Source organism: Myotis yumanensis, unplaced genomic scaffold (assembly GCF_028538775.1).
Source record: "Myotis yumanensis isolate MYYU_CA2020_CCGP unplaced genomic scaffold, mMyoYum1.0.hap1 SCAF_15, whole genome shotgun sequence".
NCBI lineage: Eukaryota > Metazoa > Chordata > Mammalia > Chiroptera > Vespertilionidae > Myotis > Myotis yumanensis.
The window spans coordinates 24,402,946-24,426,357 of record NW_027223766.1 but is presented as its reverse complement, the minus strand read 5'-3'; the positions used below and the strand labels follow the sequence as shown (position 1 = coordinate 24,426,357).

At 40.9% G+C, this 23,412-nt stretch overlaps 1 protein-coding gene across 2 annotated transcripts in view; it reads right to left on the bottom strand.

The window, feature by feature from the left end:
- The window catches only part of NSMAF (neutral sphingomyelinase activation associated factor), a 46,452-nt gene extending 46,111 nt beyond the window's left edge, over positions 1 to 341 (bottom strand). For both annotated transcript variants that reach the window (XR_011468239.1, XM_070392284.1), the window contains exon 1: positions 195 to 341. Coding sequence is in view for 1 of the 2 variants with exons in the window: in XM_070392284.1 (XP_070248385.1) it covers positions 195 to 253 (59 nt within the window). In the remaining variant the exon portion in view is untranslated. The remainder of the gene's footprint in view (positions 1 to 194) is intronic.
- Positions 342 to 23,412: the final 23,071 nt, after the last annotated feature.

Here is a 23,412-nt window from a genome sequence, read left to right as displayed (position 1 = left end):
GGTCCGGCCTGGCTCCTGCCCCGGCGGCCTCAGCCCCGATCAGGCCCGGCCTCCGCCCCGACGCCGGGCTTGGCCGCGGCCCCCTCCCGGGCGCCGAAGGTGCTGGCGGCCGCTGCTTCGGAGCGGGCGCCACGCCGGGCCCCTCGCTCTCCGCCCGCAGCCCCCCCACCCGGCCGCGGTGGCCCCGGGCTCACCGCTCCTTGGAGTAGAGCTGCAGCTGCTGCTCCTGCTGCTTCTTCCGGATGAACGCCATGGAGGGCGGCGGGCGCGGGACGCGGGACGCGGGCCACCCGCCGCCGCCCGCCCGCTGCGCAGGAGCCGGTCTGGAGGCCGCCGGGAGGGAGCGCGCTGCCCGCCGGCTTCCGTGTGGGGCCCTGGGCGGCCCCGAGGCCCACGCTGCGCCCCGGCCCGCGGCGTCCGGCCGCGCTCACCGCATCTCCGCGTGGGGACTCGGGCGCCGTGACTCAGGCGGAGGGGGGCGCGCGGCCCCGGGGCTGCCCGGCGCCCGGACTCAGCTGGGACCTGCCCTCCACGCCGGACGCTCGCGGCTCCGCGTTTAACCTTTCCCCGTGCGGGCGGAGGCCGGCCCTTAAACGATACCACTTGGCTGGCCACGGGCCCTCAGCCTTTGGGAATTGAAATGCTAATTGGGTGCAAGACTTCTCTTTCTCTTTCTCTTAACTTTATGGAGCTATCACTCACACACCAAGCAACTCACCCATTCGAAGTGTACCGTTCAAGGGTTGTTAGTCTATTCACAGATGTGTGCAACCATCACTGTCATTTTGGGACGTTTTTATTACCCCTCCCAACTAATACCCTTCAGGCATCACCAAGTCCCTCTCCCCCGCGCTAGCAAATACTCAGCAGCTTTCTGCCCATGAAGTTGCCTAGTCTGGACATTGCGTGTACATGCAATCATACAATATGCAGCCTTTCTCTGCCTGGCTCCTGTCAGTGAGCATAATCTTCCTAGGCTTAGCCGTGCATCAGTACTTCATTCTTTTTTTATTGCTGATGAGTATTCCACTGTATGGCTAGGACACGTTTTGTTTATCCATTCACTAGAGATTCTGGGTGTTTCTACTTTTCGGCTATAATGAATAATGCTGCGATGTACCCGTTTTTTATGTGGACATATGTGTTCATTTCTATTGACTACACACCTAGGAGTGGAATTGCTGGGTCATATGGTCACTCTCTGTCTAAACCAGCCGTGGGCAAACTACGGCCCGTTTGAAATGAATAAAACTAAAAAAAAAAAAAAAAAAAAAGACCGTACCCTTTTATGTAATGATGTTTACTTTGAATTTATATTAGTTTACACAAACACTCCATCCATGCTTTTGTTCCGGCCCTCCGGTCCAGTTTAAGAACCCATTGTGGCCCTCGAGTCAAAAAGTTTGCCCACCCCTGGTCTAAACATTCGGACAACAATTTTTCTCCAAAGTGGTCACACCATTTTACATCTCCATCAGCTGTGTATAAGGGTTCCAGGTTCTTCACATCCTCGCAAAGACTTGTTAATTATAGTTATCCTAGTGGGTGTGAGTGGTGTTTCACTGTGGTTATAACTCCTTAATATATCCTGAGTGTGATCCCATGATTGTTTCTCTTTGAGGCATCCTTTAATAATGAACATTTAAATTGTGTAGTAGCCGACACATCTCTAATATTGCCTTACAGACCGGGTTCTACAGGGTTAGGTTTTTTTTTTAAAAGCTTTAAGGCAACTGTGTATTTGAGCTCTCTAGTATATTGTTGGACTCTAATGGGGAAATGGGGGAGCCAAGAATAAAAGTTGGGGCTGGGTCTTATTGAACTTGGAAAAATGATATGCATAATAGTGAGACCCATTAAAGTTTTCTGGAATGAATGAAGGCGCATGGGTCCCCTGTGACTTGGATTGAGTCTCTTCCATGTGACCAAGTGCTGCACAGAACCTTTAACTGTAAAAATGTTATCGGTGGGATGCCCTCTGTGTCCCTACCTGTTACTGGTGGAAGTGAGATGCTTGGGGTGCCATGGGAACAAAAATTTCCTGAGGCCGCCATGAGAGGATGTGGTATCATGGAAAGCTTTATTGATGATGTGGAATTAAGGGAGTTCCCCTTCAAGGTCCAATCTCCCTCCATCCCACCATGGAAAAAGTCCAACTGTATCTTGAGCAGGCTAAGATCAAAGCCACCGCCCAGAGCAGTGATGGCGAACCTTTTGAGCTCGGCATGTCAGCATTTTGAAAAACCTTAACTTAACTCTGGTGCCGTGTCACATATAGAGATTTTTTGATATTTGCAACCATAGTAAAACAAAGACTTATATTTTTGATATTTATTTTATATATTTAAATGCCATTTAACAAAGAAAAATCAACCAAAAAAATGAGTTTGCGTGTCACCTCTGACACGCGTGTCATAGGTTCGCCATCACTGGCCCAGAGCCTTCGCTCCATATTAAAGCACAGTCCAGCCCAGCATCTGGCTAGCTTAGCTTGTGCTCCCAGCTGCAGTCCATTGTGTGTGGGGTCCACATGGCCCACAGCTTCTTGGGCCAGCTGACTATGGAGGAAGTATGGGCTAGTGTGGGTCACAGAGTCAGTGAGAAACAGGAGCACAAGAGAGAACTCCTTTGTCTTGGGGTTATAACCAGGAGCTTAACCAATGAACTTTTTAGGATTTCGTGCTTGCAGTGGCCCTCCCCCTCCAGCCAGGTTAGACTGACAGACAAGCATCTTTCCTACATCACCCCAACTTCACTGCATATACACCCATTCCCTCATCTCCTCCCCGCCGCCCCCCTCCCCTGCCCCACAACAATCCAGGAGCAGGGAAGGGAGGTGTCTGAAGCTGCAGCTTCTTGGTGAAGCTGCCCAGATGATCATGCTTACAATGTCTGGCCCTCCCTTTGCTCTATTCCTGTTATCAATATCAACTAATTATTTGCAACAGTAATAAAAAGATGTTAGAGACATTAACCCAGTGGTTCTCAACCTTGGCTGCACATTAGAATCACCAGGGGATCTTTTTAAAATCCTGATTTCTGGGCCCCATCCTCCGGAAATTCTGTTTCTTTGTTACTAATGTTGTGGCCCAACCCCATAGAGTTTCTAAGAGCTGCAAGGCCCCATCCCTAGGATGGCCCTAGCCTATCTTAAAGTTCTTGCCTGAGGAAGCTCAAGGCTGCCCCCAAATGTACTGTTTGTTCTACCCAACACCAGACATAGGCCCCTGACTTCTGTTTCTTAGAGCATTGACTAAAAAGGGCTTACGAATGTGAGTTCTTTCTCTGTATCTTTGAGATATATCTCCTGCAACTCAGGAGTTACATATACAAGCCTTTCCCATGGACTGGAAAGCCATTCCTTTGGAATGTAATCATGGGGCTTCTGTCTTCCAGTCGCTGTGGGAAGATAACTGCCAACTAGGAGATACAGGTACAGCATTTGCTGTGATCAAGCCTTTGTCATTTTTCACTTCCCAGCTTTGTCTTTGCAGAAGAGGGGGACAAATTGTCCCTGAAAGGATTTTCTTGAAGACCTCAGAAGATAGATGCTTCTGCTGTCACAGAGTTTGTGTTTATGGAGAATTAAGAGAAAACTGAGGTGGTAACTCTCTCATCCTCCCACCACCAAATCATCCAGCCTACCAGCATCTGTTCCCTTGTCTTCATTTCTGTGATTTTGAGGTATATTCGCTCCTATCTGAGGCCAATTTCTTACTCAGAAACTTAGCCTCTGTAATTATCCGTTCTCTCTTTCTTGCTTTGTCTATTTCTCCCTTACTATCAAATCATTTCCTTCTGAATATAAATATAGTTTCAAAAAAATGGTCCCTTTATCCCCCATCTTCCTCCAGCTCCCCATTCTTAGCAAAACTTCTTGAAACATCTGCCTACACATGCTGTCTCCATTTTCCCACCTTGCATTCTTTTCAATTCATTCCAATGGTACTTCTGTTTCCACCATGTCACTGTAAAGGTTCTTATCAAATCACAATGTCTATTGGCCCATTGGTCACTTTTCTATCTTCAATTTTCCCAAACTCTCAGCAGAATTCAGCATAGTTGACCATAGCAATCAACATAGCTCCTTGTTGGAAAACTTTCTCCCCCAATTACTTCCAAAGTCCCACAGTTCCTTTGCTTTGAAATCACCTTGCATTTTACTCTTTCTCTGTCTCCTTGGTTGGTTTCTCTCCTGCTTAACTTTTTCATGTTGATTCTCTGGGCTTGCTGTACATGTCATTCCACCCAGTGTCATTGTTATCAGTGGGGTATCCTCTGTGTCCCATCTGTTACCCATGGAAATGGAGTTCTTGTGATGTTGCAAGGAAAAGAATTTCCTGAGACTCAAACGGGAGGACAAGTGATCTCTATTTCCATGAAATTAAACCCCCAGGTTTCCAATGTGTTTCCCTCCGTCCCGCCATGGGCAAAGTCCAATCTTGTCTTCAGCAGGACAAGAATGAAGCCACTGCCCAGAATCTCTGCTCCGTTATGAAAGCACAGTCCAGTCCAGCATCCTGTGCGTGGAGTCTGCACGGCCCTGGGCCATGCGGCTGCTTAAGGCCACACGGCTATGACAAGAAGACAAGTGAGTGCGGGTCACGGAGCAAGAGAGAGGGAATTCTTTGTCTGGGGATTATTACCAGGAGCTCAACCAATTAATTCATCAAGATTTCACATGCTTGCAGTGTCTCTACCCCGCTAGCCAATCCATTGTACCCCAGGCTAGACTGACAGGCAAGCACCTTCCCGACATCATCCCAACGTCACTGCACATTTGTCCATCTTCCTCTTTGTTCCATCCCTTCTCCCCCGTGATCTGTAGGGAATGGGCTGGGAGTTCCCCTGAGAGTGTGAAACTACCCAGGTGACCCTGCTTATGATGTCTGGCCTTCACTTTGCTTTTTTCCCTTTATTAATATTAATAACTAATCACGATAGCACCATGATTGAGATGGGGTCGGGGAGAAAAAGTGGGGCAAAATCTTCTGTTTAAGTGTGTATGCATTAAATTGAGTAGCAATCTTCCAAGTCTTAACATGTAGAGGCCTACCACAGAAGACAAAAGGAAAAAAAAATCTCAGGATACATTGCAAAGGAAAAGATTTCGGAAGAGGCTGCGTGAAAGATTACTTTGAATTGTATGTCCCTCTGGAAACAGAAGTTTTGGACAGAGCATTGAACTTCCAGCAGGCTTTTCTCAGCCTGAAGCCAATCTTACCTTGATCTTTAGTTGCTGAAAATTGTAGTTTGAGGTAATATTACCTACCTCAAATGAAGGTGATTGCACATCCCAGGAGCTACAGTAAGCTCTGGGAAAGATCTCATCTCCTCACACCCCCACCCCAATTCTTGTCCTCATAAAAGACAGAGCTTTGTTCTCTTGAAACAATTTTAATTCAGAGCTCTTTCGCAATCATAAAACACATCCTCGAGCTCTCAGTGATGTTTTTATTTTCACTTTACAGACTAAGTCTTAAAGACTTCAAAGAGCTTTGTACTCATTTCTTTTTAAAATTGCATTTGATTGCAGATGAGGATATTTATGTACCTCCCATTTGCTAGGTGTCAATCACTAGGTATCAATGTCTTCATTCTGTTTTAAGATAAATATCTTTCACTATGGCATATTCCTGAGGTATGCTTAATTTAATTTTAAAAATCTTATGAAGGCAGAAACATTTAATTGTTGTCCCTTATGTTTGAAGTGGTAGCATACATGTGTTTTACCTAGAAAAAAGGGACAACCACCTTTTTCTTATATGTTACACTTTCCTTCCATTATGCCTGTAAGCTTCCTGTCTTCTCCCTCAAATGTGTTTTTACCTTTCGCCCACCATTTCACCCTGATGAAATTCTACCCTAATTTTGTTAAATTGATGAGAGAGAGAGAAAGAGAGAGAAACATTGATCATTGACTCTTGCCCCAATGGGGATTGAACCTACAACCTGGGTATGTGCCTTGACCAGTAATTGAACCAGCCTCCTTCTGGTGTATGGGACAGCATTCCAACCAATTGAGCCATACCACCAGACAGGGCCTACCTGTACTTTACAGTTGCCACTCAAGACTTTGAAGTCTTCCCGGATGCACTCAGGTGGAATTCATCTCACATGCATTCACTCAGTCCATGTAGTTTACTTTACACCAGTATGTCAGGTACCATGGCGGGTAGTGCCTTCACAAAGCTCACGGTCAGATGGGGATTTTCACAGTGATCTCATTCTACCTTAAATTATTAGGGTCTGTCTCCACATTTATGTTGGAAACTCCTTGGGAACAGGAACAGTGACTTGCTGGTCTTAATACCAACACCACCTCTCGCCACAGTGTCTTGCACTTAGTGGTTGCTCAATAAGCATTTGTTTAATTTTGCACTTTCTTTTGTCACCACTGTGCCTATTAGGATTTGTTGCACTGTAAGTAACAGAAAACTCAATCAACAGTTGAGTTCCTCTTCTCACTGGCATTGTTTGGACGGCTCCGTAGTATGCTATGACTTTTCTCTTAGGCTTGTAGCCAATGGTCACAAGAACACTGTTTCATCACCGTGATCGCGCCTGGCCTCTGTGCAGAAATAAGGAAAAAAGAGTCAGCCTTGTTTGTCCCTTTTACCAGGCAACCAAAAGCACTCAAAGAAACACATTCCAGACTCCCACTTACATCTCATTGCCAGAACTGTTAATATAGGCAAGTCCGTAGCAGCAGTGGAAGCTAAGAAAACAAGTATTTAAATCTTGCAGGCAGTATAGTGGAAAGCAGCCATGCAGAAGGAGGTAGGGAATGCTGTGTACCCATTACTAAAATAAAAATTAGCCAAGGATTCTACATTGATAGTTCTTAAGGAAGGTCACTTTTTTTAAAAAAATAATTCTTTATTATTGAAAGTATTACATATGTCCCCCTTTTTCCCCATTGACCCCCGCCAGCCCCCCTCCCTCCAGGCCTTCAGCACCTTATTGTCTGTGTTCATGGGTTATGCATATAAGTGTACAAGGAAGATCTTTAGTTGATTATCCTACCCACCCACCCTCCCCTGCCTTCCCTCTGAAATGCCACACCCTGTTCCATGCTTCCATGTCTCTGGATCTGCTCCATTCATCAGTTTATTTTGTTACTTAGATTCCACATGAGTGTGATCACGTGATACTTGTCTTTCTCTGACTGACTTGTTTCACTTAGCATCATACTCTCCAGGTCCCTCCATACTGTCTCAAAGGCTAAGAGAGTCTTCTTTTTTACTGCTGCATAGTATTCCATGGTATAAATGTACCACAGCTTTTTTATCCAGTCATCTACTGGATAAAAATCTAAGCTATTGTACATTGTGGTGCTATGGACATAGGGGTGCATACATTCTTTCTGATTGGCGCTTCGGGTTTCTTAGGATATATTCCTAGAAGTGGGGTCACTGGGTAGGAAGGTCACTTTTTGAGATTATTACTTTCTTCTTTATTTTTCTTCAATAAATATTTTGGCTGTTTATTCTATGCTAGGAAATGTTCTAGATGCTTAAGACACAATTGTGAAGAAAAGAATGACTAGCTCTATGGAATTTACATTCTGGTGAGCTTGACAGATTTAAAAAGCAAATAATAAGTACCAGGCAGAGGTAAGTACCATGAAGAAAAATGGAGCAGAGTAAGGGATAGAACATGAAAGGGATAGGTATGTTTTAGAGAAGGGATGTTGCCTGTCAGAAAGTAGTATAGATTAGGTTGGAAGGTAATTAATCTTTGAGCTGGTAAATGAATGAATCTGGAGACCTGAATGTGAAGATCTTAGGAAAAGGCATTCCAAATGGAAGCATTAAAATATCACAGTTCTAAGGACAGTTCCAGTTATCTACATGATTGCTAAAATTTGTGGTTGTTGTGATAAACTGACTGATTTATAAATGAATCACTTTAACACAAATGAGATTTCCTTACCCTATAAATAATAAAAAAATACAAAAGTATGAAAGACACTTTTGTCCTTTGCTACAAGAGAAAAATGGTACTTTATTAAAAGAAAGTTAGAAGGAAAATGAATGGAAATTGATACAAGGAGGTAAAATTTTTGGAGCCATTCTAGAGAAACTAGCCACTAAAAAACTTGGTGATAAATAGGACTACAGACTACAGAAAGACTAACATTTCCTACTTGGCCAACAGGATATTTGAAATAAGAAGAATAATAGTTGGCTAAAATAAAACCTCAAGTTTAAAACATTCTTTAATTCTGTAGTTTTTATAAAGTATACAATCAGTGTAAATAACCAGGGAAAACATATTTTTTACCCATGTAATTTCTCAGCTGCATGTTGCAAACCAGCTGGGTCATGGCCATGGCCATGGCAATGGTGAGTAACAGCAGCTCTTGCACTGACAATTTGTAATGTGGATAATTCACATATGGAGAACGGAGAATTTGTTTTATGTAATTTAATTTTCCCTTTCTACCCAGCAGGGAAATAGTCTGCGATATTTTCCAGAGAAAATGTTCCACGGATTATGATTCTAGAGGTACAGTATTTTAATGCTAGTTAATTGAGCCAATGATTCCCTCAACACTCAGGCTCCACTAGCTGCACACAGAATGCTAAATGGGCCGTAACAGCACTGGCCCAAAAGGGCTGTTGAAGTACTCCATTGCTACACACCGTTCTGCACAATGATAATGACTCGATGGTGATCCAGATGGATGATGATGGCTAGAACTTACTGATGTTGCTGTACCACTGGCCATTTGTTTTACTACTCATTCACTTAAGTCCTGTCACAGCTTGTCTAGTGTCTCATAAATTACTAGTTTAAAAAATATATATATAAGCCTTTTTAAAAAAATTGGGTTAAAGGGTCTATTCTCTCTGAGTGAGAGGCTATAGATGAAAAAATATTGATTTATAGAGATTGCATTGTGACAACTGTTATAGTGTTGCATTCAAGTTAATTTTAGGACACAGGTGTAGATGATTGTGGTTTTGGGTAACTAGTATCCCTTGCCTCTTTTTCATACTAATTTTCTTTTGAGAACTATCTTATTGCACATTGACTTGAATCTGGTAGAACATTCTGTTAGTTGAATGTTCTTGCCTCACCAAGCTAATGACTTGGCACATAACCCAAGCTTGATGGGCCTTCCATGAAATTTAAATCTTGAGCAGTGTCAGAGACTGAAGATGGCTGAATTGATTTATTCTAGCGTCACTAACCAGAGGAAAGCTGTTCTTGCTGCCACTTCATTCCTGCTGCTCTTGTTCACTAGTCCCTGGAGTTACCTGAATTACTGCCCATAAAAACCCTGCTTCTCCAGCCTGCCCATTGATTCTCTGTACTCTTCATATCTTTCTAGAAAACGTCCTTTTTTGCTTAAGGAAACCAGAACGTAAACATCTAGTTTTCGGCTTGCAACCAAAGAACCCCAATATAAACAAGTGTCCATACATGCGTTACTACTATTTAAACCTGCTAAAAGGATTTGTAACTCCATGCTACCTAAAGAGTATTAACCTTAGCCATTTGCAAGAGAGCTGGCATAAATACCCCAAACCATCATCACTTTACACAACTCAAGTATCCATGAGAACAAAGGACTTAATTCAAGAATCATTGTAGAATACTTACTCTGTGCCATGCATTCTGCTAAACCCTAGACCAGACATTGGAAATGTGGGGATAAGGAAAAAAACGTCTGCTTGTCTTCAAAGAATGTATGCTCTAGCAGAGTAAGTAAACCTACACCATTACATAAAACCAACATGGTAAGTGCTACAATAGAGGTATGAACAAAGGTTATGGGGGTCCAGAGGAAGCAGCAATTTCCTTCTGCTTCAAGGAAGAGTTAGGCCTGAAAAGAAATTGGATTTCTTCAGCTAGAGAGGGAAAGGAATGTACCTCAGACAGAGGGGACACAGAGGAAGAGTAAAAAGACAGATCATAAAAGATCATGGCCTGTTTGGGGAACAGTGAGAAGTTTGTGGTGGTTAGAGTGCAGAATCCAGGAGGCATGAAGGTGAGAGCAGGGTGTGTGAGCATTGATGCAGGCTTGAGGATGAGTTTAGGTTGCATGCATTTGGCTGTGGAGATACTGGACACAGTTTTGGATTGGAAAACAGAACCAAGTGAATGATCCATCCTATATTTTAAGAAGATAACTCAAGGAAAATGTAGGCTGGAAAGAAAGGAGACAAAATCACTACAGAACGTACTGGAGTAGATGATGATACTACTAAATAAGATAAAACACACAGGATGATGTGCGAATCTGTGGGAAGGATATAATGATTCAGTTTAGGACAGGATCATATGAGCAGCCACAGCAAACTTCTGAGCTACTAGTACCTGGAATGCATGCCGAGGAAAGGAGCGTGTTAGGGGGACCCAACTCTCCTGGGAGGCAGCTAGGAGACAGAGAGATGGCTCTAAAGACACTCTCATCCATCTCCAATGTGATGCGTGGTTCGTGGCAGTAGGGCCTTATTTTCACTGCCACTAATAGGACAGGGCCCTGTGTGTAGTAGGCATGGAGTTGACATTTGTTCAGTGAATTGGTTGCCCAGGCCTTGAATCCTCCCTTTTTTCCCTCTCTTTCTTTAGGCTGGCTGTAGATAACTCTAATTCACATCAGCCACAAAAGCTAGACACAGTCTCTCTCTTTTTTTAATGTTGGTAATAGCTCAGCTTCCTGATTTTAAATTTTAGTAGAGTTAAATTTGAGCAGTTGAGAATTACGTAATTACTTTCATTTTTCTTCCATTATTGTTATTAATTGATACTAATTAATAGGAGTGGTCAGTCGTTGGGCCCTACTGGGCTTAGTTCATTGGTGTGAGTTATCTGGGTAAAAAATAAATGTGAAGGCCACATTCCACCTACAGACTGGTGGCGGGTTCTGGGAACTAGAGTAAAACACTGTTTTGTGTAGTTATATCTCTAGTAGCTTGGTCTTTGTTTCTTTATTTATAAACTAGAGGCTCAGTGCACAAAATTTGTGCACTTGGGGGGTGGTCCCCAGCCTAGCCTGTGCCCTCTCACAGTGCAGGAGCCCTGTGATCTATCTCCCCAAAGGGGTAGGCCCCACCCACCTATCCGGGGCTTCTTGATGGATTGCCTCCTGGTAATGGATTATTACTACATGAGGGCATCATAGTGTGAGAGCGTGACAATCACATAGGCTTTTATTAGTATGGATAGACTGTTTTCATGGAAAATGGATATATATATATATATATTTTTTTTTTTTTTCTTCATTCCTGCTCCTTAAGCTTACCACTGTGAAAATTAAGCCATCAAAAGAGTCCAGTATCAGGAAAATGGTTTTTGTTTTCACCAACATTTTATCATCCAACAGATGCTAGAAGACAACATTCTTGGAATGACATAATTTCCAAAAGTTTTCATCATTAGTTACTAAAAAGTCACACCATCTATATTGTTGGTGATACCCCCTCACTCTATTCATCATAACTACCTGCTCTTACAGTAAACAATGTGAGTAAATATATATAATGAGGATATTTCAAACTTTGGAGTTTTGCAGGAATTATTTTTGAGTAAATATATCTTGACAATTGTAGATGAGAGCATCAAAAGTCTATATACAGAGGACCAAGTTCTGAACAGCCACATTCACCTCAAATTCACTTATCAATTGATTCAAATGTAATAGTGACCATGTTAGGGGCAGGAATAGAATATTGGGGACTAGATATTAGTTATAAGAAATATTAATCATGTTCTGTTAACTGATTGTTTTGTTCTGATTAAAGAAAGCACATTCTAACCCAGCTGGGAGTTATACACCCTCAGGACCTGGCAGTCAACCTTGGACTTGGGGGTCAGCCTTGGAATGTGGTCCATCTCCATTCAAGAACTGCCTGTTATCATAGAAAAATTAACAACCTTGTTGCCCAAACAATGGAGTCTCCCCCTAGCCCCCTTCGCCCCCACCCCCCTCCCAATCCACCTTGCCTACTTTCCCATGTCTGTGATTCCTGCTTCCTCATGTAATCTTTGTCCTACCCAATATAAGCAGCTGGCTTAGGGGGGGGAAGGTGGGGAGAGGGGGGCCTGTAGAGCAGATTTTTGTGGATGACCTTCTGCTCTCCCATACTGCTGGCAGTATTGGAATAAATGCTCACAAATGCTTAATTGGCTCAAGGGTCTTGTTGGCTGTGCAAAGGGTCTTCTGGATTCATCTCTCCTGGGCAGTGGAAGCCTTAGACGGGCTTCAGTTCATGCTTGAGAAATGCTGTGACTGTATTTTTCATTTACCATTTCTTTTCCATGTTCACTATTGCCTGGCGAGAAAGGCATTTCTAGCCTTATTTTACAAATGAGGAAACCAAAGCTAAGAGGCTAAATAATTTCCCCAAGTCACACTGCTGGGAAATGGTTAAGCTGGCATTTTAATATGGGCTTAACTACAAAACTCAGGCTCTCTCCACTGCCTCATAGGCACCCAATGCTCTGCAGGATTTTCAGAAGCATGGGCAACACTGGAAAGAAAGGCAGTTACGGGGTGAATGGTGTCCCCCTCAAATTCACATGTTGAAAGTCTAACCATGGATATTTCAGAATGTGACCATATTTGGAGATGGTAATTAATTTAAAATCAAGTCATTAGGGTGGGCTTTTAAAAATGTAGATATTTTTATTGATTTCAGAGAGGAAGGGAGAGGGGGAGAGAGAGAGATGGAAACATCAGTGATGAGAGAGAATCATTAATCAGCCGCCTCCTGCAACCCGAGTATGTGCCCTGACTGGGAATTGAACCATGACCTAGTTCAGAGGTCGGTGCTCAGCCACTGAGCACTGCTGGCTGGGCAGGGTGAGCTTTATGAGAAGAGGGGTCCTTATAAGAAGAGGCCATTAGGACACAGACATGTAAATGTGAAAACAGGGAGAAGGCAGCCATCTACAAGCGTAAGAGAGAGGCCTCAGAAGACGCCACCCCTGCGGATACTTTGATTTTGAATTCTTAGCCTCCAGAAGTGTGGGAAAAGAACTTTCTGTTGGTTAAGTTACCGGTTTGTGGTGCTTGGTGATAGCAGCCCTAGTAAATGAATTCAGGGAGTTTGTTGTCACTGTGTTTGTGCTTCTTTGCTGTTACTTTATAATTGTTCTCTTTTCATAGATGCCCATGGATCTGGCAGATTTCCAATAAAATATTGCATTGGCTACAGACAGTGCTTTGTACACTTGGCCTTCTCCCCATGATTAAAAATCACCTACTTAATCCTCAAAACCGTGCCTTCCTATCATATGATGATGTATAGCAGCGGTTCTCAACCTGTGGGTCGCGACCCCTTTGGCGGTCGAACAACCCTTTCATAGGAGTCGCCTAAAACCATCCTGCATATCAGATATTTACATTATGATTCATAACAGTAACAACATTACAGTTATGAAGTAGCAACGAAAATAATTTTTTGGTTGGGTCACAACATGAGGAACTGTATTTAAAGGGCCAGACGGTTGAGAACCACTGATATAGTAAAGGATTATGCCCTTTAAGCTAAAATTCTGCCAATAATCAATGTTAGCCAACCAAATTGAGGTAAAGCCTTAACTCAGTTAAAGATGTTAAGAATATTAAGACATAATTAAGGCTCTTCAGTTGGGATGTATGTCTTAAGAATTTCGGTTAAAGAGGTTAATCAGGAGAGAGATTTCTGATGAAGGGAAACTTTGGACATCTTTTGAATCATCCTCTGGAGTTCATGCCTAGGGCTGACTGAAAGGAATAGTTTGGCAGATGGAGGGGATTAATTCACTCTCCGTAAATTTACTCTCATTTACAATCTCCTGGCTTGTTTGACTTCACTAATTGAATCAATATTTCTTGTGTGTTCTTTCCTCTTAAAAAAAAAACAAACACAAAAATATAGTACTAACCTAATGCCTTTAGGCACTTGTATTTTGTCTTCTGAAGACGTTTTAGTGTTATAATTCCCTCAGCCACTCTGTAATTCTTTATTAAGTTTTAATGTGGTTTAAACTCTCCATCTGTAGACAATATTATATTTCCCCCTCTTTGCCAGCAGCTCTAGTATTTCCCTGTAGTCTGTTTTAGAGCTCCTTCTGGTGGCTTAAAGCTATTATGACACATCCATCTGTAGCATCTGCATCCATTTCATCTCGCGGTGATTGCTAAAACCTGATCATCAAAACAAAATAATAGAAGCTATGTTTGCAATAGAATGCAACAACACGATGCCCAACTTTACAAATTAAGAATAATTACTCAGATTGTGATGGTCAGGAAAAGGACAGGAGAGTTTTGGGAAGCAGGTTACCACCATTCTAGCAAATGGCCATTCTTCCTCCTGTCACTACAAAACATATTCTAAAAGATGCAGTTTATATTTCTATTGTTTGCTAATTTTGGCTAAATTTTTGGAATGGTGGGGAGGTGGAGAGAGGCCTTTCATTTTGTGTGATGTTTTAGCTCATTTAATGTCTCTTTTTAGAACAAGCATATTAGAATGGGGCAATATGACTAACTACTAGCTCCTTTCAGGACTTTTTATTATTTGGTGATGAAACATTAGTAGAAAGAGCTCAATTGCGGTCACAATTGCTCATCCACAATTGTCTTTTTTGGGGTGAAAACGCATGATGTGAAATTTACAACCTTAACCACTTGCAGGTGTGCAGTTTCTGTGCATTTCTGACTTTGCATCTTTTCCTCCCTGTCCTCTCATGCCCTTCTCTTTGGCATTTCATACAAACTATAAAGTAAAACTCAAGTACTGATATTAAAATGAAATAAAACATGTAAGGATTACAACTGGGCTACATCATTATGTGACCAGAAAACCATGTGAAAAACTAAAAACAAAAACCAAAACAAAACCACCTAGATATATATCAAAATGAGTGTTTTTCTTTTCAAAGTTAGAACATTGGGAAGTTAAAAACTTTTGATTTTTATCTAAAACTAGAGGCCCGATGCATGAAATTCATACAAGAGTAGGCCTTCCCAGCCCCGGCTGCCTCGGCCCTCGCAGCCCCGATTTTGAAAAATACTTAAAAAGTTAAGAATAAATAAAATTATGTTTTTTACTTCAGAGAATATAGAATTTTAGTTATATTTTCACTGTTGCAAATAGTCCATCAGAAGCAGACTTGATTTTTGGAGACTGGCAGAGGAGAAATGGTTAATAACATAGATCATCGGTTCTCAACCTGTGGGTTGCGACGCTTTGGGGGTCGAATGACCCTTTCACAGGGGTCGCCTAAGACCATCGGAAAACACATATATAATTACATGTTGTTTTTGTGATTAATCACTATTCTTTAATTATGTTCAATTTGTAACAATGAAAATACATCCTGCATATCATATATTTACATTATGATTCATAACAGTAGCAAAATTACAGTTATGAAGTAGCAACGAAAATAATTTTATGGTTGGGGGTCACCACAACATGAAGAACTGTATTAAAGGATTGCGGCATTAGGAAGGTTGAGATCCACTGACATAGATAATCAAGCTGAGTCATACTTAGGTCAAAAATAAAACTGAACAAATAATTCATGAGATGTCTCTTTCTATATAACTTGTAAATGTATTTTTCTGGGCAATTCCAAAAGATGAAGTTAAAAAAAGTATCTTGGGATATAGCGGCATTTTTGAAATAAATAGGAAAATGTGCGTGAGGTATGTAGAAATTACGAAGTATTTAAACTTATATTTTCTCATCTGATCATGTCAAACTAGAAAAGTAGATGAAATAGATGTTATTATTAATGATTATTGTCCTCAACATGCAGATGAGAAGATGGAGACTTGGGGAAGTAACATGTCTTCCTCAAGGTACTGTAGTGGTTTAATGTGGGAGTGATACATTCAGGTGTAGAGCAGCAAGTCCTGTGGTCTCTCAACTCCACCACCACCCTCTAGTGCAGCCGTGGGCAAACTACGGCCCGCGGGCCGGATCCGGCCCGTTTGAAATGAATAAAACTAAAAAAAAAAAAAGACCGTACCCTTTTATGTAATGATGTTTACTTTGAATTTATATTAGTTCACACAAACACTCCATCCATGCTTTTGTTCCGGCCCTCCGGTTCAGTTTAAGAACCCATTGTGGCCCTCCAGTCAAAAAGTTTGCCCACCCCTGCCTAGTGACTACCTACTCAGGGAGGCATTCTTTGAGCAATAGCTTATGGTATTTTTGTTCTTTAATGAAAATTAAATACCTCCTCATCACAAACCTATCCGTTTTGTAAGATTCAGAAACTATGTGCTAGAGGAGAAAAAAGACTGGAAAAATTTTCCTCCAAAATTGTTAAGTTAGTCAGTAATACAATTTTATTTTCTTCATGAAACAATGAACATGTATGCATTAATAATCAGAAAAAAGTATTACTTGTAAAATCAATTCTAAAAACTAATTGCTAAGTTTACAACTTCCTTCCTTTTTATTAAGATTTTATTTTTTTTATGTTTTAGGTTCACAGCAAAATTGAGAAGGTACAGAGATTTCTCATTTACTCCTTGACCTCACATATCCTATATAATAAAAGCCTAATATGCTAAGTGTCTGGTCATCTGGTGGGTCAACTGTTCAACCAATCAAAGTGTAATATGCTAATGATATGCTAAGGCGCTATGAGGTGCACTGACCACCAGGGGGCAGACGGTAGGTTAGCATGCTGCTGGGGACTAGGTGATGGGGACCAAGCAAGATGGGCCAGACACGCCCTGGAGCCCTCCCGTGGTCCCTCCCTGGCCCAATTGTGCACTGGTGGAGTCCCTCGGCCTGGCTTGTGCCCTCTCACAATCTGGGACCCCTCAAGGATGTCGGAGAGCCAGTTTCAGCCCAATTCTGAAGGCCATTCCCCTCACGGCTGGCGAGCAGCAGCATGAGCCTTTCCGCTCTCTCGCTCGCAACTGATTGGGTGAGAGCACGCAGCAGGCACAGTAGGGCTGGTATGAGCAGGAGCAGCAGGTAGGAGCTGCAGGTGGTTTGGGACTGCAGCATTTCAGCCTGGTTTCAGCCTGATCCCCACAGGCCACCCAGAGGGACCCCACCCATGCACAAATTTGTGCACCCGGCCTAAAGTACATATATAACCTCTTTCATCATCAACATCTCACTCCACAGTGGTGTATTTGTTATAATTGATGATCCTACATTGATGCATCATAATCACCCAAAGTTCATAGTTTATATTACGTCTCACTCTTGGTGTACATTCTATAGGTTTGGACAAATGTATGATGGCATATGTCCATTATTATGGCATCATGCAGAATATTTTTACTGTCTCCTCACCCCCAAATCCTCTGTGTTTTGCCTACTCATCTCCCTCACACCTCCCAACGCTGGAAACCACTGATTTTATTGTCTCCACAGTTTTACCTTATCTAGGATGTTATATAGTTGAAATCATATGGTATGTGGTCTTTTAAGATTGGCTTCTTTTACTTAGTAATATACATTTAAGGTTCTTCCATACCTTTCATGGCTGGATAGGTCATTTCCTTTTAGTGCTGAATAGTATTTCATTGTGTAGATGTTCATAGTTTATTTATCCATTCAACTAGTGAAGGGCATCTTGGTTGCTTCTAAGTTTTGGCAACTATAAATAAAGCTGCTGTAAACATCCGTGTACAGGCTTTTGTGTGAACATGACTTTTTCAACTCCTTTGGGTAAATACCGAGAAGAGTGATTCTTAAGAGTATGTTTAGTTTTGTAAGAAACAGCCAAACTGTCTTCCAAAGTGGTTCTACTACTTTGCATTCCCCAAAGCAAAGAATGAGAGTTCCTGTTGTTCCAAATCCTCATTAGCATTGGGTGTTGTCAGTGTTCCAGATTTGGCTATTCTCATAGGTATGTAGTTTTCTTTCATTGTTGTTTTAATTTGCATTTCTCTGAACTTGCAGTTTCTTTAAAGGAAGTTTTAGGATATTAGAACTGAGCTTTTGGTTGAAGATCAAAAGGAGATTTTTTTTGGTTATAAGTTCTTAAAGATGTGTATAAAGGAAATGATTTTAAACTTCTTATTGAATAAGAGCATATATAGTGGGGTTGGACTTTAGTAATCTTTAATCCATTTTTTAAAACCCTTTTGAAATTCTAATGAAAATTGTGAACTCTCTCACAGGAAAATGTATGTGATCTAAAAAATGTGCCTATAGTTTCAGAGAATTTGTGGGGGTATCTAAACACCATCCATGGGCCATGTATTACCTAATTCCTGTCTTCCCCTGCTCTGAGATTTCTGTCAAGTACAAAAGTTCATTTTTTCATGTGTTAGAATTATAACACCATCATAATGGGTGCAAGTAAGTTAATGGAACTTTTCTATGAACCAAGAAAATATTTCTGAATTACCATGTAGATGAGACTATTTTTATAATTTCTTTGTAAATAATTTCCTGAATGTGCTAAAGTTTTCTTAAGAACCGTAATCAATCTATGTAGTACTACATTTCCTTCCTTTTCTCCTCCCTGCCTCCCTTCCCTCCATCTCTCTCCAGAAAGGACTTAAGGCAGTTTACAGACATGCACTAGCTAAAACAAGGCACATGTAAATATATCTAAGTGAGTAAATTTGGACAAAGAGAGACCCAAAGTAGGTAACATTAGTTGAAATAATGTCGGCTTTAAAGCTCTATAAGTGTATCACCTATTGAATTCTGAGACAACACAGAGAAGGAAATGCAGTGTTTTAGCCAAATCAGTGACCATAAGAGCTAATGGGTGCTTTAGGAGAGGCACATTTATTTCTGGTGCTAAGTCCAGAGAAAATGTGTTTTTTGTTTTCTTCTTTTTTGGGGGGGTAGGGGGTGGTTCTCATCAGGAGGGCAGGTGCAATGAACTGAACAAGGTCTTTAAAAATATCCATACAGAAAAAAATATTCATATAGTAAATACAACAATACTCAAGGCTACTTCTTTTTGAGAAGAGGATCTCAATAGAAATTCATACTGTAATGCTTAACTAGTTCAATAAAAGCAACTTTCTGGGTGAAGAGTCTAAGCAATATGGCCCAAGTATCCAAAACTAGGACACTCTGGCTTCAGGCCAAGAATATATAGATAGGAAGAGTCCAATTGCCTGACCTTTGGCAATCTTACACAAAGATAGTTTTTCCCAATGACTTTTAATTAATATTTTTAAAAGATCTATCAGACTAATACATGCATATGGTAAAGTATCACATAGTAGATAATAGCTTTTACACAAGCAACAATCTTCCCCTAGACCTCCCCACCCTCTAGACTCATTCCTGAGGGGGCAATTATCATACTACTAGAGGCCCAGTGCATGAAATTCATGCACAGGGGTTGGAGGGGATCCCTCAGCCCAGCCTGCATCCCTCTCACAATCCGGGACCGCTGTCTCTTAACCGCTCACCTGCCTGCCTTCCTGGTTGCCCCTAACCACTTTCCCTGCCTTCCTGATTGCCCCTAACCACTCTCCCTGCCTGCCTGATTGCTCTTAAACACTCGCCTGCCTGCCTGATCGCCCCTAACTGCTCACCTGCCTGACTGATTGCCCCTAACTGCCTCTGCCTTGGCCCCTGCCACCAAGGCTTCATCAGGAAGGACATCTGGAATGATGTCTGGAAGGTTGTTTGGCTGTCTGGTCTAATTAGCATATTATGTTTTTATTATTATAGATGCTTAATTCTTCTAGTGGGTACATCTACAACCCTAAATAAAGTACTATTTCTTGATTTTCAAATTTTAGATAATCTCTGAATTTTAACTTTAAATTTAGTGGAGCTATACTATTCATCTCTGATTGACAACTATTTTCAGTTTCTCTGGAAACTTATAGTATTCTATTTTATATTCCATCAGTATGTAATTAGCCTCTCTATAAGATGAATATTAGTACCTCTAAATTTCTCCCCCTTTACTTCTTTTCTTTTGTAAATTATACTTTTATGTTCACATTGTAAATATTGCTAAAGGTTGCTACCATTGTGTTATATTAAGTAACCTTGTTTTTCTTCATATGCTGACTTACTTGAAAATCAATAACCTTATGGTAATTAAATTATTATTCACTTTTTAGACCAAGTGGTATACTAGGGTTATATTTCCTTCTTAATGGGTCACAATCCATAAATCACTTGAGGAAAAATGTTCTTAACGTTATAGTCAACTGAATTTCATTTTTTTTCTAAGCATGTAAAATCATACTACATTTAAATTTACTAAAATGGATCACGGTTTTCTTTTACAGCTTTTGATTTTGCCTAGAGTTTTTAATAAATGTTTCTTTCTTGTTACAAAATAATAGTATTGAATATCCTCACATTTTCACCCCCTTTCAGTTGGCTACCTGCTGTTTTAGGTCCCTTAGCTTTGGCTCTCCTTTCTCAGGGGGAGATCTCCCCCATAACCTTTTCCCCCTGCTCCCATGTGGTCCATGTGTTCTATGAAGCTGCTGAACAGTGCCACCTCTGACTTGTATTCACTGATCAACCTCTTAATAGTTAACCAAACCCTATGTCTTTCTCTTTCTTGTATTTTCTTCCATCTTCAAGTAACTTGCTAAGGAAGGGTATGAAGGGGTTACATTCTCTAAGTTTTTGCATGTCTCAATATGTCATTATTCTGCTCCCACATGTGATTGGTAATTTGGCTGGGTACAGAATTTTAGGTAAAAACCCAGTTTACATCAAAATGTTGAAGGTCTTGCTCTGTTCTGCTCTCACATTCAGTGTTCTAGATGAGAAGTCAGGCATCAGTCTGATTCTTGAGATTTTGTAGGTGCCTGTTTATTCTCTCTTGGCAGCTTTTAGGAATTTCTGTTTATCATTGATTATCTAAATTTTATAGCAATGTGTGTAGATATTTCCCCCACTCTTTTCACAATTGCATTAACTTGGAAGATCCTGTCCTGGATTTATTATTCAGATGTTGAGCCTAAGTAAATCATTTTCTTATATTTCCTCTCCTATTTTCTAGTCTTCTTTGTTCTTTTTCCTGTGATATTTATTCAACTTTATCTCCCAACCTTCCATATTGTATTGATCCTTTGTGCCTCTTTTCTCTTATTCTACGTTTTTAGAGGGCTTCTTTACTCTTCTATTATGTTTTACACACTCTGCTTTTACTATTAACACTCAAGATTTTCGTGGCCAAGAGTTCTTTGTTTTCAGATTGTTCTCTTTCATAGCATACTGTTTTGTTTTGTTTTCCCCTTGAGGGGTGGTGTAATAATATCTCAGTTGTTTCTGTGTATATAAAAAATACATTAAAATATTTATATTTTCTGAATTTCTCTTTGAATTTGGCTTTTCTGATGCTGGGTTTTCTCTTATTCCTAATGATCCAAGATTGACATTCTCATTTAAGAGAAGGCTTAGGGATCCTCAAATGCCAAAATGAGATCAGATATTTACTCCGGGCAGCCAAAACCCACACAAGAAACTTAAAAACTCTCCAGAGAGCATTCATGTTTTTAGTAAATAGTCCTCTGGATTGTTTCCCAGAGTTAAATGCTAGATTTCCTGAATATGTTGAATAGTTAGGCAAGCTGGGGCACTGAAGGTTATATCCTTGTGTCCCAGACCTTGAATAAATTCTCTGTTTCTCAGCCCTACTTCTTACTCCTGCTCTCTGTCAGGTCTTCTGACTCTGAGCCCAGAGAGTCATCTATGTTCCCGAAGGCCGATTTGTCCCATTTCCCTCACAGCACCCTTGGAGCATATTCCCAATGGTTGCTCTCTCTGCTGTGTTTCATCTGACAACACATTCCATCCACTTTACATGGTCCATCAATTTGTTGAAATTTCTTACTTGCTACTGAGCCTTCTCATGTCCATCGATATTATAGGGATATTATAGGATGATTTTTTTTACATTTCTCTAATTTTATTTCATTGGGTTCCAGGAGGAATAGAGAGATATGTGATCATTTTCTTTTCGTAAGTGCTCAATGGCAGTCAGTTTCAGATGATGCTCTGTTATGGTCTCAGTTGAGTTTCCCCAAAATTCATAGGTTGAAACCCTAGTTCCCAAAGATGTTTTCTGGAACTGGGAAGTAATTGAGGTTAAATAAGGTCATAAGGGTGGAGCCCCAATCCAACAGGACTGGTATTTGTATAAAAAGAGCAAGAGATAGCAGAATGCACATGCACAGAGAGAGGGCCCTATGAGGACACAATGAGATTGATCTCTGCAAGCCAAAGAGAGAGCCCTCAGGAAAAAGCAAACCTGATAACACCTTGAACTTGGACTTCTTGCTCTCAGAACTAGTCTATGGTATTTTGTTACAGCAGCTTACATGTTCTTTAAAAAGCACCTATAATATAGTCTATATTACCAGGTACGTGCTAGGTTCATTTCACCTGACACAGTCAAATGAAAGTGAGGAGTCTAAGAAGGACACTTAGGGAAGAGAAGGCCATTATATTTCTGGAGAAATAATTTGGGCTGTGGGTGAATGTATATATATATCTGTATGTATTAGTAACTGGAAGGCTTTGTTAAAGATCATACTAAAAGCAAGATCTATAATGGAGAAAAGTGATCAGCATGATCACTAAAAAAATTTTTTCATGCAAAAGATGAACAGCATACTAGAAAACTAGACAAAAGATAAGAACAAACAACTTACAAAAGAAGAAATACAAATATCCAAAAACAGATTTAAAAATTATAGCTGGTGTAGTATACTTGTACCCAAATAATACCATCTGGAACAGAACTGACTGCAATGCTACTTGTCTTGGAATCATTCCCACTAGCTTTTTGTGTGTATAAAACAGCCATTGCCTATGGTACACTTCAGCTAATAAAAGCTAGAAGCAGAAAGGATTACATACTCTGAGCCGTGAGCTCTGCCATACTAGTGAGGGCTATGCCAAATTACATATAGTTGGCTAAATGTGAAATCCCTTGGCCTCTAAGGTATTTACTTTGTGTTTGAAAATAATTTTTATCTATAATGGTAAAAACTGTATGCAAGTTATAGTGTTGAACTGTGCAAAGAATCAAAGATAGTGCATCACTCTGCATGCTAAAATGCAAATCAACAGCAGTTGTTTGAAGTATCTTAGGAATTGTTTGAAGATATAAAATGTGTGACAGCCGAAACCGGTTTGGCTCAGTGGATAGAGCGTCGGCCTGCGGACTGAAGGGTCCCAGGTTCGATTCCGGTCAAAGGCATGTACCTTGGTTGCGGGCACATCCCCAGTGGGAGATGTGCAGGAGGCAGCTGATCGATGTTTCTCTCTCATCGATGTTTCTAACTCTCTATCTCTCTCCCTTCCTCTCTGTAAAAAATCAATAAAATATATATTTAAAAAAAAAAGTGTGACAGTCAGCTTCTAAGATGGCTGTATTCGTTAACTATGGTTGTTATTTTTTAAAAATATTGCAAACCTGGTGACTTAAAAAAAAATAGAAATGTATTTATTCACAGGTCTGAAGGCCAGAAATCTGAAA